At 38.2% G+C, this 16138-nt stretch overlaps 1 protein-coding gene across 12 annotated transcripts in view; it reads left to right on the forward strand.

Moving 5' to 3' along the window:
* The window catches only part of CEP350 (centrosomal protein 350), a 127901-nt gene that overhangs the window by 40574 nt on the left and 71189 nt on the right, over positions 1-16138 (forward strand). For 11 of the 12 annotated variants that reach the window (XM_066261261.1, XM_066261264.1, XM_066261260.1 and 8 more), the window contains 5 exons: positions 2583-2696; positions 7275-7421; positions 8643-9298; positions 10073-10194; positions 14729-15798. In XM_066261261.1, the coding sequence (XP_066117358.1) occupies positions 2583-2696; positions 7275-7421; positions 8643-9298; positions 10073-10194; positions 14729-15798 (2109 nt within the window). The remainder of the gene's footprint in view (positions 1-2582; positions 2697-7274; positions 7422-8642; positions 9299-10072; positions 10195-14728; positions 15799-16138) is intronic. The other variant, XM_066261270.1, reaches the window with a different exon arrangement.

Here is a 16138-nt window from a genome sequence, read left to right on the forward strand (position 1 = left end):
AGGTGGGAAGGAAAGGGGGAGAAAGAGAGAGAAAGAGAGAGAAGCGTGAACTCAATGTTCCACTTAGTTATTCCATTTAGTTGTGCACTCACTGGTTGCTTTTCATATGGGCCCTGACCAAGGATCAAACCCACAGTCTCAGCACACTGGGATGACATTCTATCCACTGAGCAACCTAGTCAGGGCCTCCTTTCTTTTACATCGTCAAGTTTTCTCTCTCTACAAGGTCATGCCTGTCAACATATTTACTATTTGATAACATGCTACTATCTCAGCCATCATGAAAGCACCCCTCGCCTGATCAGGTGGTGGTGCAGTGGATAGAGCATTGGACTGGGATGCAGAGGACCCAGGTTTGAGACCCCAAGGTCGCTAGCTTGAGCGCAGGCTCTTCTGGCTTGAGCAAAGCTCACCAGCTTTGACCCAAGGTCGCTGGCTCGAGCAAGGGGTTATTCGGTCTGTTGAAGGCCCACGGTCAAGGCACATATGAGAAAGCATTCAATGAACAACAAAGGTGTTGCAACGAAAAACTGATAATTGATGCTTCTCATCTCTCTCCGTTCCTGTCTGTCTGTCCCTATCTATCCCTCTCTCTGACTCTTTCTCTGTCTCTGTGTAAAAATAAATAAATAAAAGCACCCCTCTTTGGGCCCTACTCTCTTTAACTACTGCCCTGTTTATCTCTCTTTATAACAGAACTTCAAAAAGTTGCCTTATACTCATTTTGTCCAATTTGTCTCCTTTTTATTCTTGGATCCTTTCTGTTAGGTTTTTGCTCCTATTTCTCTGTGAACTGCTGTCACCAAGGTCATCAGTGACTTCCATGTTGGTAAATTCAGTGTTTATAATTCCGGTTTGTCATCTTGATCTCTCAGCAATGTTGGACATGATTAAAACTCTTTGAAACTCTTCACTTGACGTTTAGAAAACCATAAGTGGTTGGTTCTCCTAAGTCTAGTTGCTCCTTTTCAGTGTTTTTCCTAATCAACTCCCTGATCTCTGAACATTGGCATATCCATTCTCGGTACTTGGTTTGTCTTCCTTCCTTTCCCACCCTTTCCTTTTTAAAAAAACCTCTTTCTTTATCTGCATATACACAAGACAAGTTCATCTAGTCACAGAGCTTTAAATATTTATTGTTGATGATGATCCCCAAATTTATGCCTTTGGTTCAAACTTCTCTTCTGAACTCAGACTGTTTCAAAGTTAGAATATCAGCTGCTAATTCCACATCTCCCTTTGGATGCATAATAGATTTCTTAAGCTTAATATGTCCAAAATGGAGTTAACTAACTAAATGGGGTTACTGAACACCCCTTAAACCTACTCCTCTCTGGTAGTCTCTCCATCTTAGGTAATACTATTCTTCTAAATGTTCAGGCCCCTTGACCCCCATATTTCCCTCATACCTTATATCTAGTATTGTCTGAACTATATCTAAAATAAAACCACTTGACCTGCCTCTGTCACTACCATCTAGGTTCAAGCCACCGTCAGTCTCTTGCCTGGATTACTGCAGTAGCCTTCTAACTGGTCTCCCTGCTTCTGCCTTTCATCTGAGTCTATTCTCATCACAGCTGTTAGAGTAAGCTTGTTCAAATTTAATTGAGATTATATCACTTCTTTGCTCACAATCTTCCAAAAACTTCTATCGTTCTTGAGTAAATCCTGAAGTTCTTGCAGTGAGCTTTTAAGCCCTACATGATCTGGCCCTCAGTTATGTCTGTGATCCTAGTTATTACAGCTTTTTCTCTTTGTTTCATGCACACTGGCCTCCTGCTGTTTCTTAGACACTAGGTATGCTCCTGCCTTAGGGCCTTTGACTCATATGTATTTCCACTTTTCCCAGAATGCAAAGTTCTATATGTATTTTAAAGTATATTTATTTAGATCTGTAATGGAGGTTAATTTTTATATGCACATATACACACGAATACACACAAGAATAGGTAAAAATGGGTTTATAGTTATAAGTACACAAAATAGTTTATTTCTATATTATTTATTAATTGTATTATTTGTATTATTTAAACCTACTTTTGTCCACCCCTGTATATATTCCCAGATTAGAACTGAAAAAATTAATAAGTAGTAAATTATATGTGATGTATCTTGATATGTTTCACTAGCATAACCATAAAAGAGTTATTATATTGAGTATTTTATGAAGTTTTATTCTAGAAGTTCGTGAATATCTCAGTTAAGTAGGAAGTTTTAAATGAGATTGGAATCTGAGAAAGTGCTTACTTCTGAGACTGTATAAATGCTATATGGACCCTGGGTTGGAAACCATTACTGTTGCAGTTTCTTGCAGTTTGTGAAAACAAGTTAAATTTCTCAAGTGTTTCTGGAAAAAACACAAAGAATAGGAAGCTAACAGTGGAGTAGTGGTGGTAAACTTGAGACCTGTCTATAAGAGGAGTTGGCATTGGTAGCTTGTGGGTCACAGAAATAGCCACAGTGAAGGTTTCTTTTTCCCTACCTGAATTGTACATTTTATAATGATTTTTCCAGCTGTGGGGAGGATGAATGGATGGGCAAGAATCATTGTAGTATTTCCTGTAAATGTTTCTGCTTTTCAGATGATATCTCTGTGAAAGAAAAACCTGCTGAAAAAAGTAAGGAGAAGAAAGTGGTCAAGCCAGTACGAAAAGTCCAAAAGGTAGCACAGTTTTCAAGTCCAGAATGCAAAACAGGTTAGTTTTCTCAGTATCATGTACCTCTTCAAGTTAGGTATTACTGAAATGGCATCTGTGTGGAAATAAATGTTTGTAAGCCAGATGTTCTCATTGTTTCGCACATGTAAAAATGGAAGACAGGCCCTGTCCGGTTGGCTCAGTGGTAGAGTGTCGGCCTGGCGTGCAGGAGTCCCGGGTTTGATTCCCGGCCAGGGTACACAGGAGAAGCACCCATCTGATTCTCCACCGCTCCCCCTCTCCTTCCTCTCTGTCTCTCTCTTCCCCTCCTGCAGCCAAGGCTCCACTGGAGCAGAGTTTGCCCGGGCGCTGAGGATGGCTCTGTGGCCTCTACCTCAGGTGTTAGAATGGCTCTGATTGCGGCAAAGCGACGCCCCAAGATGGGCAGAGCATCGCCCCCTGGTGGGCATGCCGGGTAGATCCCAGTCCGGTGCATGGGGGAGTCTGTCTGACTGCCTCCCGTTTCCAGCTTCCGGGGGGGGGGGGAATAATAATAAATAAAAATGGAATACAGTTTACATATCATTTTGTGTAGGTATGTTTAATTGATATAGCATAAGCTATATGTTTAGAATGTATAGTTTGATAAGTTTTCATAAATATATGTACCCATGAAGTCACATGTTCACCATAATACTAAATACATCTATCATCCCCCCCCAATTTTTTCCTATCCTTTTTAATGGAAATAAGTCAGATTAAAGATAGTGATTTTTATGTAGTGAACTTTTTTTTTTTTTTTTGGAGAGAGAGAGTCAGGGGGACAGAGACAGAAACATTGAACTGCTCCTATATGTACCCTGATTGAGGAATCAAACCAGCAACCTTCACACTCCAGAACAATGCTCTAACCAACCAAGCTATCCGGCCAGGGCTTAATTTTTTTTTTTTTTTTTTTTTTTTTTTTAACAGAGGCAGAGAGAGAGTCAGAGAGAGGGATAGACAGACAGGAACGGAGAGATGAGAAGCATCAATCATTAGTTTTTCATTGCGCGTTGCAACACTTTAATTGTTCATTGATTGCTTTCTCATATGTGCCTTGACTGTGGGCCTTCAGCAGACCAAGTAACCCCTTGCTCGAGCCAGCGACCTTGGGTCCAAGCTGGTGAGCCTTGCTCAAAGCAGATGAGCCCGCGCTCAAGCTGGAGACCTCAGGGTCTCGAACCTGGGTCTTCCGCATCCCAGTCCGACGCTCTATCCACTGCGCCACCGCCCAGTCAGGCTTTATTGATTTTTAGAGAGACAGAGGAAGGGAGAGAGAGGGGAGGGGTAAGGGAAGCATTCATTTGTTGTTCCACTTATTTGTGCATACTTTGGTTGCTTTCCATGTGTGCCCTGAGCGGGGGTCAAATCCACAAGCTTGTTGTTTCAGAATGACGCTCTTAACTGACGGAGCTAACCAGCCAGAGCCAGTGATCTTTTGTATACAAAGGGATTGCTTGTGACAGTCACTAGGATAGTATGGGTGTCTGTGCATCTAGTGATCAGGCTGAACTATGAATAGAACAAGACTGGAGAAAAAGAGAATCCCCTAGTTCCATAGTGATCAACAGTTCCGGCTCGATCCACATTGCTCCGATTTATAACTTGGCTCTGTTCCTTTGGTAAATGAATTGATTTTAGTGCCTTTCGTTTTCCCCATACATAAAATGGGAAGGCAGTAGTACTTCTCACAGGGTTGTTGTGAGAACTAAAATAATATCTAAAAGCACTCAATATCATACCTGGCACATGATTAGGAATGATTCTATTAGGAATATTAGGAATGATTCTATTAAATATTAGGAATGATTCTATTAATAATAGTAATTATTATTTCTGGCTCTACTGAAAATCGCTATTTAGTGTGTCATATTCATGTCAGTGAGTAATTTGAGCCAAGAGAGTGGAGAAAGTTGGGAACTTGTCACTTTCAGTTTGGAGACATTTTTAATCAATTATTCATACATTCATTCATTATGCAGTATTTTTGAGCACTGGCCATATGTGAGGCATTGCGCTGTCCTTAGCTTTGGCAGTACAGTGGTAAGCAAGAGTGCACATGGCCCCTGCTCTCCTGGAGCGTATATTCTTGTCAGGAAGACAGCAGATACCTACATAGTTAGAATACAGTAAAATGAATGTTCAGGAGGGGATGTACAAGGTCTAGGGGAACGAAGAGCAAGAGTGATGGGCACTGGTTTTGACTAGGCACTTGTTTTTCTGGTTATAGACTAATCAATAGAGTGGCAAATAACATATTCTGTGACACACATTGTTAATTCTGTCTGTCAGAAGAGAATGACCCTCACTGGATACAAGTAGAAGATAAAATATTATAGAAGCATGAATTATCTGGTCACTAAACTAATTCTTACATTAAAAGGACAAGACATTATTTTTCATGAGCTACTGTGTAATACTGTTTGGGAGCATGATTAGAAATGAATGGGATCACTATAAATTTTGAACACTGATCTTGGATTGTACTTGTCCAGTTTTGTGGTAGGCTAATTTCCATGTGTGCACTGGGGCAGTGACCGAGACAGAGTCATTAAATGTGCAGAAGCTGTATTCATAGTTTATCTATAGTGAAAGTTCTCTTTTTCTGCCAATGACAACATGAGACTATTCCAGAAAGGCAGAAGTTAGAATTAACCACCCACCATATTCAAAAGCCAACATTTATAAATAACTGCCCAGTATATTCATGGTTGCTTGCTTTTGATTCAGAAAATTAAGCTGAAATTGAAGAGAAGCCTGTTCTCATTTTGCTTAAGAACATAAAGCATTTTATAAATAGATTGAGCAATAGACTTCAAACCTTTTAAATATTTTAGATAGACTGTTTACAGTTAAAAACCAGATACAAAAATATTTCTTTTCTAAAATAAACAGCACACATTTATAATTTGTTTTTTATAATGCATTGAAACTATACTTGAATTTAAACTTTTAAATTAAAATCACTTTTTAAAGGCACTCTAATGGTAATGTCTTTTATTACAAATACAATTAAAAAACATCACAAGAAGCTTGAAAAATAGAACACACAAAAAACCACTACTTACTTAAATAAAGTACTATATTTGTGTACTTTCTTAGAGTAGTTTTAAAATCATAATAGCACATGATTATAATCATTGTATATTTTATCTTTTTCTCTTAGAAACTTTCCACAGAACATTTCTGTTACTTCTTATGGAAATTTTGGCTTAAAATAGTCACACAGTGCTCTATCTGGTAGAAACAGTTTAGTTAACCATTTACCATTCTTCATTATTTATGTTACTTCTAACATAAACCAATGATACAGTAAATGTTTTCATTTATTTTTTTTTCTTTTGTATTCTGTTAGATACAATGCTATTACTTGGATTATTTGAGCTAGGTGAATGAGCACATTTAGGGTCCCTGACACATAATGCTATGTTTTTATTTTTATATATATTTCCAAAAACACTGCATAAGTAGAATGACGTATTATAACTTTACCAGTATTGGCTAGGGGTGGGTGTAAAAATCTATTTTTCTAGTTTAATTAGCTTTAAAGTACTACTTTATTATTTTTATTCCATTTCTTATATTGCTTTGCATTTAAATACATATTTCATGTTTATTTTTATGGTTTCTTTTTTATAAACAGTCTTCTATGTCATTTGTTTTTTTTTTAAGTTACTGTCTATTTTGAGATGATGGTCTAATTTTTTTAGAATCTGAAAATAGTTTCTCCTGGCAAACAGCTATATTTAATGGAACACATTCTTTTATTTTTATGAACTTTTATAATTAGGGCAATTAAAATGTTGATGGCATTTGTTTTTTGAATGTCATTATTTTATGCATAAAAAAGTGTGTAGTTTTGGCATATATCTATAAATCTTAACATGAAATTCCTTGTAATACCACTTCCTCAAAGGTAATCCCCGGTAACTGTCATATATTATGTATTTACTAAATTTTTTTTCCCTGTGCTTAGAGTAAATCATTTGTTTCTTCAAAAGATAACTATGCTGGGGTTGAGAAACCAGACACTAATTATAGTTAAGGCATACTTTTGTTCTGTGCCAAAATTGTTGGATTCAGTGGCCTAGTTTTTGAGGTATTAGTTATTAATATTTGATACTGAACTTACAAAGCATTTTACACTTATTTGAGGTGTTTGGGTAGATCAGGATTTAAACAAACTGTTTATTGATTTTGGAGACTTGAGTTAAAAATATAAGTAGATTGTAAATCTCTTGACTTTGGCATAAGTATAAGATTATTAGAAAATCTGTATGAGTAGATATACATATTAGAGCTCAAATTCAAATTTTAAATTTTTTTTTTTTTTGGTTTTTTTTTTTTTTTTTAAATTTTTTATTTATTCATTTTAGAGAGGAAAGGGAAAGACAGAGAGAGAGAGAGGAGAGAGACAGAGAGAGAGAGAAGGGGGGAGGAGCTGGAAGCATCAACTCCCATATGTGCCTAGACCAGGCAAGCCCAGGGTTTCGAACTGGCAACCTCAGCATTTCCAGGTCGACGCTTTATCCACTGCGCCACCACAGGTCAGGCTCAAATTTTAAATTTAATGCAGTACATGTATATGTATTGTAGGTAGCAGTCATCTGATAAGTACGTCTGCTTGGCGAGACGGACAAAAATTAGTAAAGAAGATTCTGGGGCCTGCGCCCAAAGTGGAGCAGAGAGAGCGAAGAGCAGCATCAAGTGACAGAGGTGGGAGAGAAAGAACTATTAAATCAGGTAAAAAATCAAATTATTAAAGTATCTCAATAATCAAAATTGAGAAAAACAAGTACAAGTTGCTCGTGTAAGTGCTTAGCATGAAAATATTCTTTTAGGAAGGAAGTCTTTATGACTTTGGTTTATATGTATAATTGTGAAAGTAGCTAAAAACAAAAGACATGTTCTGTTGGGCTTGTCTATGGATAATGACTGCACAGAGGTGTTTTGATGAACTTTATTAACAGTTCTGTTTATATTATGTTAATTGCATTTAGCTGTCATCATGAATAGCACAGCATCACTTAATCAAATATTCGACTTTTAGGAACCTTAAGGAATCAAATTCAGTCTCTCATCCCTATACACACATACATCAACACACAGACACACATCCACAAAGTTGAATTTGTTATTTAGCAGCTGAGGGAATTGGGTACATGTATGGGTGGCAGAGTTTGATCTGGGATCCACAACTCTCAATCCATAACTCTCCATTACGTTTCTCTTTTTGAAATGTCTTGAATGCTACTTGCAATAACTAGTTTTTCATGAACATGAAAAATTTTGGGGCATGAAATATAAATACCTACAGGCCAGGTATCCTTTTCAGCAGCAAAATTTGTCTTAATTTAAATTTTTGGAATGGAATCAGTGAGGAATGCAATTGCAACTAAAATTTAGTAGATAAAAGTCAATGTATAATTAGTATTTGCTTCTTCCTCTTCACTTTCATTTAGCTTCTACGTGAACTCACGTGCATTCGCAGTATAAAATTAAGCTACACCAACAAATGTCCAGATGATAAAATGATTGTTTTTGTATGAAAAAATGATTAATTTTTTCTGTCAATCATTGGAGAGTTGTGGCAGCTTACCATTTTTTAAAAAAATCAAACTTTAGGGGGTTTGGGAGGGAGAGTAATATTAAATAAACAGATGAGAGAGGAATAGTAACTCTCTGTTAGTAGTTAAATATTGACATCAACAATAATATCCTTATTTCAGAAATATAAAGATGCATTTTTTTCCAAATGTCAAGTAAGTAGAGTATTTCAGAATATAGAAATTCTCCTATTGCTACATGTTTTTGTCTCCTTCTATAATATCTTTAGAAAATTTTATACAATATTTGAATTAGAATTTAAGATAAAGTGAAATTTTGTAATTTTCTCCTAAATACAGTAAATTATAGGGAGGAGTACAGAATTTTAATGCATGATTAACAGTTCATTTTTTTCAGGGGGTCATATTGGAAGAGCAGAATCTGATCCCAGGTTGGATGTTTCACATAGACATCTCCCAAGAAACTCAGATCATTCGAGAAGTAGAGCTTGGTCTGAAAACAATATAAAGAAATTAGCTCCATCTCTTCCAGATGATAAACAGGAGGAAAAGACTGCCTTGAACAAGGACTTTTTACCTGTTGAGATCCGTGGAATTCTGGATGATCTCCAGCTGGATTCCGCAGGGCAGGCCACAAGGCAAGAGGCAGGAGAATTACAGACTCAGAAGTCGTCGGCACCAGGACCAGCTCCAAGGAGCCATAGCCCGGTGAAGAGAAAACCTGACAAAGTAACAGCTAACGAAGACCCCCCTGTTATTTCTAAAAAGCGCCACTACGACACAGATGAGGTACGACAGTACATCGTTAGGCAGCAGGAGGAGAGGAAGAGGAAGCAAAATGAAGAGAAGAAGGCTCAAAAGGAGGCCACTGAGCAGAAGAACAAACGATTACAGGAGCTGTACCGGAAACAGAAAGAAGCCTTCACTAAAGTAAAAAATGCTCCTCCTCCAGAGCCATCAGCCACCAGGCGACTGCAGGAAACTTACACCAAATTGCTACAAAAGACCTTGCTTGAAGAGCCGACTCCTCAACATGTTATGCAGGAAACACAGGTAATAGTGGCAGAAATACAAAGGAAAGTAATTTATGGTTAGGAAAAGTTTATTTATTGTTTAAAAATTATGAACCATTTCAAAGATTCAGATCAGTGAAATCCTCAGACAGTATTTGTAATAATGATGGAAATTTATTGTGTATGAAGTTATTTGATAAATATTGAACACAAGACTCAGTTTTACTGTTTCTCTTCTGCTAAACTCTTTTCATCTCATCATTGCTGTTACATCCCTGCCTCGTTTTCATTGTGTTCCTGAGCAAATGAAGTTGGATTATGATAATGAAAAGCCTAGTTTTTGTGATCTGTGCTGAAATTAGAGAATATCCTTGTACACTATGATAATTTTATGAGTATTGCAATGTTTTTTTAAAATAATAAGAGTAACATTAAGTGCATACCATGAGCTACATACTGTTCTAAGGTTTTACACACTTAAACTTTGGTAAATTTTCACAACCCTGAGAAGATGTAGGTATACTACTAGTATTTATACATACCCAGTGAAAAACTCAGGTTTAGAAGGACTTACATCCTCCAAGTTACACAGTTGATAGTAAGTGCTCTTGTTGAATTTCAGGTGTAATTTCATTGTTAATTGTAATGGCTGTTTTTAGGACAAAATAAGTTTGAATTAATTTCATTTCTCAGAAAAAAGGCTATATATTTCATGATCTTTGTAATGGTGAAATGACTTACTATTTGTCTCATGTATTCTCTGAAAATATCTTTGTGATGGGAATCAGATAAACCAGATGTCCTTTTCTCCTAGACCAAACCAGGGTATCAGCCATCGGGAGAATCTGACAAAGAAAACAAAGTGCAGGAACGTCCCCCAAGTGCATCTTCCAGCAGTGACATGTCTCTGTCAGAACCTCCACAGCCTCTTGCAAGGTAAAAAGGGGAGAAGAAAAGATGATTAAGGGTCTTTCTTTCCATGAAATTTCATATACTGGTCTATACTCAGTTTATTTTGTTGATTGACCTATGTGAGCAAGAGGTTTATTTATAAATTGGTTCCTATCTCCTGATGGATACTTAAGAACACTGGCCCCCAACCCCTGGGCTGCAGACCGGTACTGGTACCGGTCCGTGGGCCATTTGGTACCGGTCCGCAGAGAAAGAATAAATAACTTACATTATTTCCGTTTTATTTATATTTAAGTCTGAACGATGTTTTTTTTTTGTTGTTGTTTTTTGTATTTTTTTGAAGTTGGAAACGGGGAAGCAGTCAGACTCCCGCATGTGCCTAACCGAGATCCACCCAGCATGCCCACCAGGGGGCGATGCTCTGCCCATCTGGGGCGTTGCTCTGTTGCAACCAGGGCCATTGTAGTGCCTGAGGCAGAGGCCATGGAGCCATCCTCAGCGCCCAGGCCAACTTTGCTCCAATGGAGCCTTAGCTGCGGAAGGGGAAGAGAGAGACAGAGAGGAAGGAGAAGGGGAGGGGAGGAGAAGCAGATGGGCACTTCTCCTGTGTGCCCTGGCCAGGAATCGAACCCAGGACTCCTGCATGCCAGGCCGACGCTCTATACCACTGAGCTAACTGGCCAGGGCCACGATGTTTTATTTTTAAAAAATGACCAGATTCCCTCTGTTACATCCATCTAAGACTCAACTCTTTTTTTTTTTTTTTTTTTAATGATAGCAGTGAACATTTATTGAGTGCTTACTATATAACAAGTACTTATCACATTCCATTTTTTAGAACCACAGTAAGTGTGTACTTAAATTTATTTTACAAATGAGAAATGTGAAAGAAAGTCACTGGAGGATTTCAGTAGGAGCTTGACCTGATCTGATTTACATCTGAAGATCTCTCTGACTGCTATGAAGAGATTGGCAGCCAGTTAGAAGGCTACTGTAATAGTGCATGCTCAATATGGTGCTTAGGACCAGAGAAGTAATAATGGAGGTGCTGAGAGGTGTTAGGTTCAGAGTAGACTTTAATTAGAGTGTGTATGTGTGTGATCACTTTTCTTTCTTTTTTTTTTTTTTATTTTTTTATTTTTTTTTATTTTATAATTTTATTTTTTTAATGGGGTGACATCAATAAATCAGGATACATATATTCAAAGATAACAAGTCCAGGTTATCTTGTCGTTCAATTATGTTGCATACCCACCACCCAAAGTCAGATTGTCCTCTGTCACCTTCTATCTTGTTTTCTTTGTGCCCCTCCCACCCCCTATCCCTCTCCCATTCCCCCCTCCCCCCTGTAACCACCACACTCTTATCAATGTCTCTTAGTTTCAGTACTATGTCCCACCTACGTATGGAATAATACAGTTCCTGTTTTTTTCTGATTTACTTATTTTGCTTCGTATCATGTTATCAAGATCCCACCATTTTGCTGTAAATGTTCCGATGTCATCATTTCTTATGGCTGAGTAGTATTCCATAGTGTATATGTGCCACATCTTCTTTATCCAGTCATCTATTGATGGGCTTTTTGGTTGTTTCCATGTCCTGGCCACTGTGAACAATGCTGCAATAAACATGGGGCTGCATGTGTCTTTACGTATCAATGTTTCTGAGTTTTGGGGATATATACCCAGTAGAGGGATTGCTGGGTCATAAGGTAGTTCTATTTTCAGTTTTTTGAGGAACCACCATACTTTCTTCCATAATGGTTGTACTACTTTACATTCCCACCAACAGTGTATGAGGGTTCCTTTTTCTCCACAGCCTCTCCAACATTTGCTATTACCTGACTTGCTAATAACAGCTAATCGAACAGGTGTGAGGTGGTATCTCATTGCCGTTTTGATTTGCATTTCTCTAATAGCTAAAGAAGATGAGCATCTTTTCATATATCTGTTGGCCATTTGTATTTCTTCCTGGGAGAAGTGTCTATTCATATCCTCTTCCCATTTTTTTATTGGATTGTTTGTTTGTTTGTTGTTGAGTTTTATGAGTTCTTTGTATATTTTGGATATTAGGCCCTTATCTGAGCTGTTGTTTGAAAATATCATTTCCCATTTAGTTGGCTTTCTGTTTATTTTGTTATCAGTTTCCTTCGCTGAGCAAAAACTTCTTAGTCTGATGTAGTCCCATTCATTAATTTTTGCCTTCACTTCTCTTGCCATTGGAGTCAAATTCATAAAATGCTCTTTAAAACCCAGGTCCATGAGAAGACTCAACTCTTGATGCTTGTCTCGGTCACACGATACATTTATCCATCCCACCCTAAAGGCCGATCCCTGAAAATATTTTCTGACATTAAACCGGTCTGTGGCCCCAAAAAGGTTGGGGACCACTGCTTAAGAATGATTGCACCTATGGCCCTGGCCGGTTGGCTCAGCGGTAGAGCGTCGGCCTGGCGTGCGGGGGACCCGGGTTTGATTCCCGGCCAGGGCACATAGGAGAAGCGCCCATTTGCTTCTCCACCCCCCCCCCTCCTTCCTCTCTGTCTCTCTCTTCCCCTCCCGCAGCCGAGGCTCCATTGGAGCAAAGATGGCCCGGGCGCTGGGGATGGCTCCTTGGCCTCTGCCCCAGGCGCTAGAGTGGCTCTGGTCGCGGCAGAGCGGTCCCTGGAGGGGCAGAGCGTCGCCCCTAGTGGGCGTGCCGGGTGGATCCCGGTCAGGCGCATGCGGGAGTCTGTCTGACTGTCTCTCCCTGTTTCCAGCTTCAGAAAAATACAAAAAAAACCCAAAACAAAAAAAAACAAACAAAACAAAACAAAAAAGAATGATTGCACCTATACATACTGAATCTCCTATGCCATTGCTCAGCTTTTACCTGTCTTAATACCCAGGGTAAATGTCAGTTTTTCCTGGGATTCACCACAGTTGGAAGCATTCTTGCTTTGAACTAAACACACAGTAAAAGTTGGTTAGATGAATGAATCACAGTGAAATTAGTATTTTAAAGTATTTCTAGTGAATAATTTTCAAAAGGCACTTCTGTATCTACTACTATTTAAAATTTTTCATGTGACTCCATACCGGTATATTTATTTTCTCAAAAGTTGTATTTGGAGATGCATGTGAACCCATGAATAAGGATTAGGAAGGTTTTGATTTAATATTAGACTGGTGGTTGAGTACAATTTTACCTTAAATTTTTGTAAAAAAAAAAAAAAAGTTTTTGCTGTAATATATTGTTTGAAATAAATAAAAAACTATTTGTGCAGGCAAGGTAAAATGATTTTGAGATTATATGGTTATGAACAATACTTGAACCATTTTAGAAAGATTTTGACAGTCGTCTTTGAATGCAGAATTTGGCTTAATTCCGCATTCCAAATTTGGGTAATGCAGATGGTTCTCCCCCTCTAGTAAAACTGATAAAATAGTTAATGGTTACTGAGTACTTGTTAGGTGCTAAGTACTGATCTAAGTGTTACACTTGCACGTGTTATCTTATTTAATCCTTATAAAATTTTTTGATTTAGGCACTATTATTTCTGTTTTATGGAAAACGTAATTAAGACCTAGAATTTAATTAACTCTCAAAAATCAAAATGTTAGTGGTAGAGATGGATTTGAACTTAGGCAGTCTGATTCCAGAGGCCTATACTTTTACCCACTCTATACACTATCTCTCAGTAAGTGAAATGTTTCATAGGATTTGTTTAAGGTTGTCAATACATTTCAGATTTTAAACATAAATTGACCCTGGTTGGTTGGCTCAGTGGCTAGAGTGTCAGCCGGCGTATAGATGTTCTGGGTTCCATTCTCCATCAGAGCACACAAGAGAAATGACCATCTGCTCCTCTTCCTTCCCTCTTCCCCTCCTTCTCTCTCCCCTTTTTCTCTCCCCCTTCCCTCTCCCCTTCTCTCTCCCCCTTCTTTCTCCCTCTTCTCTTTCCCTCTTCTCTCTCTCTTCCCCTCCCACAGCCAGGGGCTCTATTAGTTCGAGCATGGCCCCTGGCTCTAAGGGTAGCTCTCTTGGTCCCAGCGTCAGCCTCAGAAGCTGAGGATAGCTTGGTTAATTGGAACATGGAACAGGTTGCCGGGTGGATGCGGGAGTTGCAGGGCGCATGCAGGAGTCTGTCTCACTATCTCCCCTCCTCTCACTTAAAACAAAATTTAAAAAGATAAAAAATGAAAACAAAGAATTTTGTCCAAAAAGTTTTAAAGATAATAATACCTTCTCTTTAATTAATAGCATAAATGTCTTAGTTGAAGAAAGCAGTTTGCAAAGCAATTCGTTTGCTAAGATATCATTTTTGCGAAAATAGCCCTAAACACACCATCTACATAGAAGAACATTTGGGAAGATATAATTCTAAATGAAATATTAATAGTACCTCTGTTATTGTGTAGCTATGAATAATCTTTATTTTATTTATTCTTTTACCTGTCCTTTCTATTTTTACAGTGAGTGTGCATTACTTTAATAATCAGAAAAAAACAAAACTTAAAAAAATGGTGGCTCAGTTATGAGTTGCTGTGTTAACTAACGTTGTGACTTTCATTTGCAGAAAGGACTTGACAGAACCTACGTGGATGCAGCCTGACAGACTGAGCCCACGAGGTCACCAAGGTCACCATTCGCAGCCACAGCCTCTTGTTGGAACAGCTGGAAATTTACTTTCCCATCTCTTGAGTCTAGAGCACGCAGGATTTTTGCATAAGGATTTTGAATCTATTTTACCAACCAGGAAAAACCATAATATGGCTTCAGGGCCATTAACTTTTACACCTCAACCATATCTGACCTCACCAGCTGCTCATCCAGATGCCTTGTTAAAACCCAGTGCCAGCCAATATAAGAGTAAACTGGATCGCATTGAGGCCTTGAAAGCAACAGCTGCTTCTTTGTCCAGCAGGATTGAAAGTGAAGCCAAGAAATTAGCTGGGGTTCACATTAATTATGGGTCAGTATGGAACCCTGAGTATGATGTGCAGCAGACACCCCAAGAAGATGGACCTTGGATTAAGGCTATAAGTCCACCTGTGAAAGAGGATACTGAAGATGTTTTCTCTGCCCGAATTCAAAAGATGCTGGGAACCTGTGTGTCTCATGCAACTTTTGATGATGAGCTTCCTGGTGTAGGCAATCTTAGTGAGTTTAAAAAGCTTCCTGAGATGATAAGACCTCATAATGCCATATCAAGCTTCAGAATGAGATCCCCTGGTCCCAAACCAGAAGGGCTGCTGGCACAATTATGTAAGAGGCAGACTGACTCTTCTAGCTCTGATTTGCAGGCTTGTTCTCAAAACAAAGCCAAACGATCTCTTGGTTCTAGCATAGACTCAGTCAGTGAAGGACTTCTTCTCAGCGAGGGCAGTTTCTCTGAAGAAGAGGGAGGCCGAGATGGACGACCCCCTCTGAAGATAGCAGAAATGTTAAAAGAAAAGGAATTTTGTGCTGGTGACAGAAATGCTTATGAACCCATCAAAGAGTTTCAGAAGGAAGCTGAAAAATTCTTGCCACTTTTGGGGCACATAGGTGGTACACAAAGCAAAGGACCATGGGAAGAATTGGCAAAGGGAAGTCCACATAGTGTTATTAATATTTTTACAAAATCATATCAGTTATATGGAAAAGGTGAGAAATATAAGTAAGCCTTGTAATAAATGTAATCTTAAGATACATTATTTCAAACTCTATAAAGATAATAAAGTAAAAATTTTATTGTTATTATGAGGGTAATAGAAACATTGTCTAAATTGAAATTACCATATCTGCAAGCTTCAATTAGAGGATGGTAATTTAATCTTTAAATTTTTATTATTTTGTTTTTATTGTCATAAAATGATAGTTGATTGATAGTTACAGAAATTTTGGTCTAATTTAGAGAAATTGATAGGTGGTGTTCAGGATTTGTATGTGTCAAGTATATACTAGGCTTTCTGACCTTAGAGAGAGATTTAAATAGTATGTGACT

Source organism: Saccopteryx bilineata, chromosome 2 (genome assembly GCF_036850765.1).
Source record: "Saccopteryx bilineata isolate mSacBil1 chromosome 2, mSacBil1_pri_phased_curated, whole genome shotgun sequence".
NCBI classification, from domain to species: Eukaryota; Metazoa; Chordata; class Mammalia; order Chiroptera; family Emballonuridae; genus Saccopteryx; species Saccopteryx bilineata.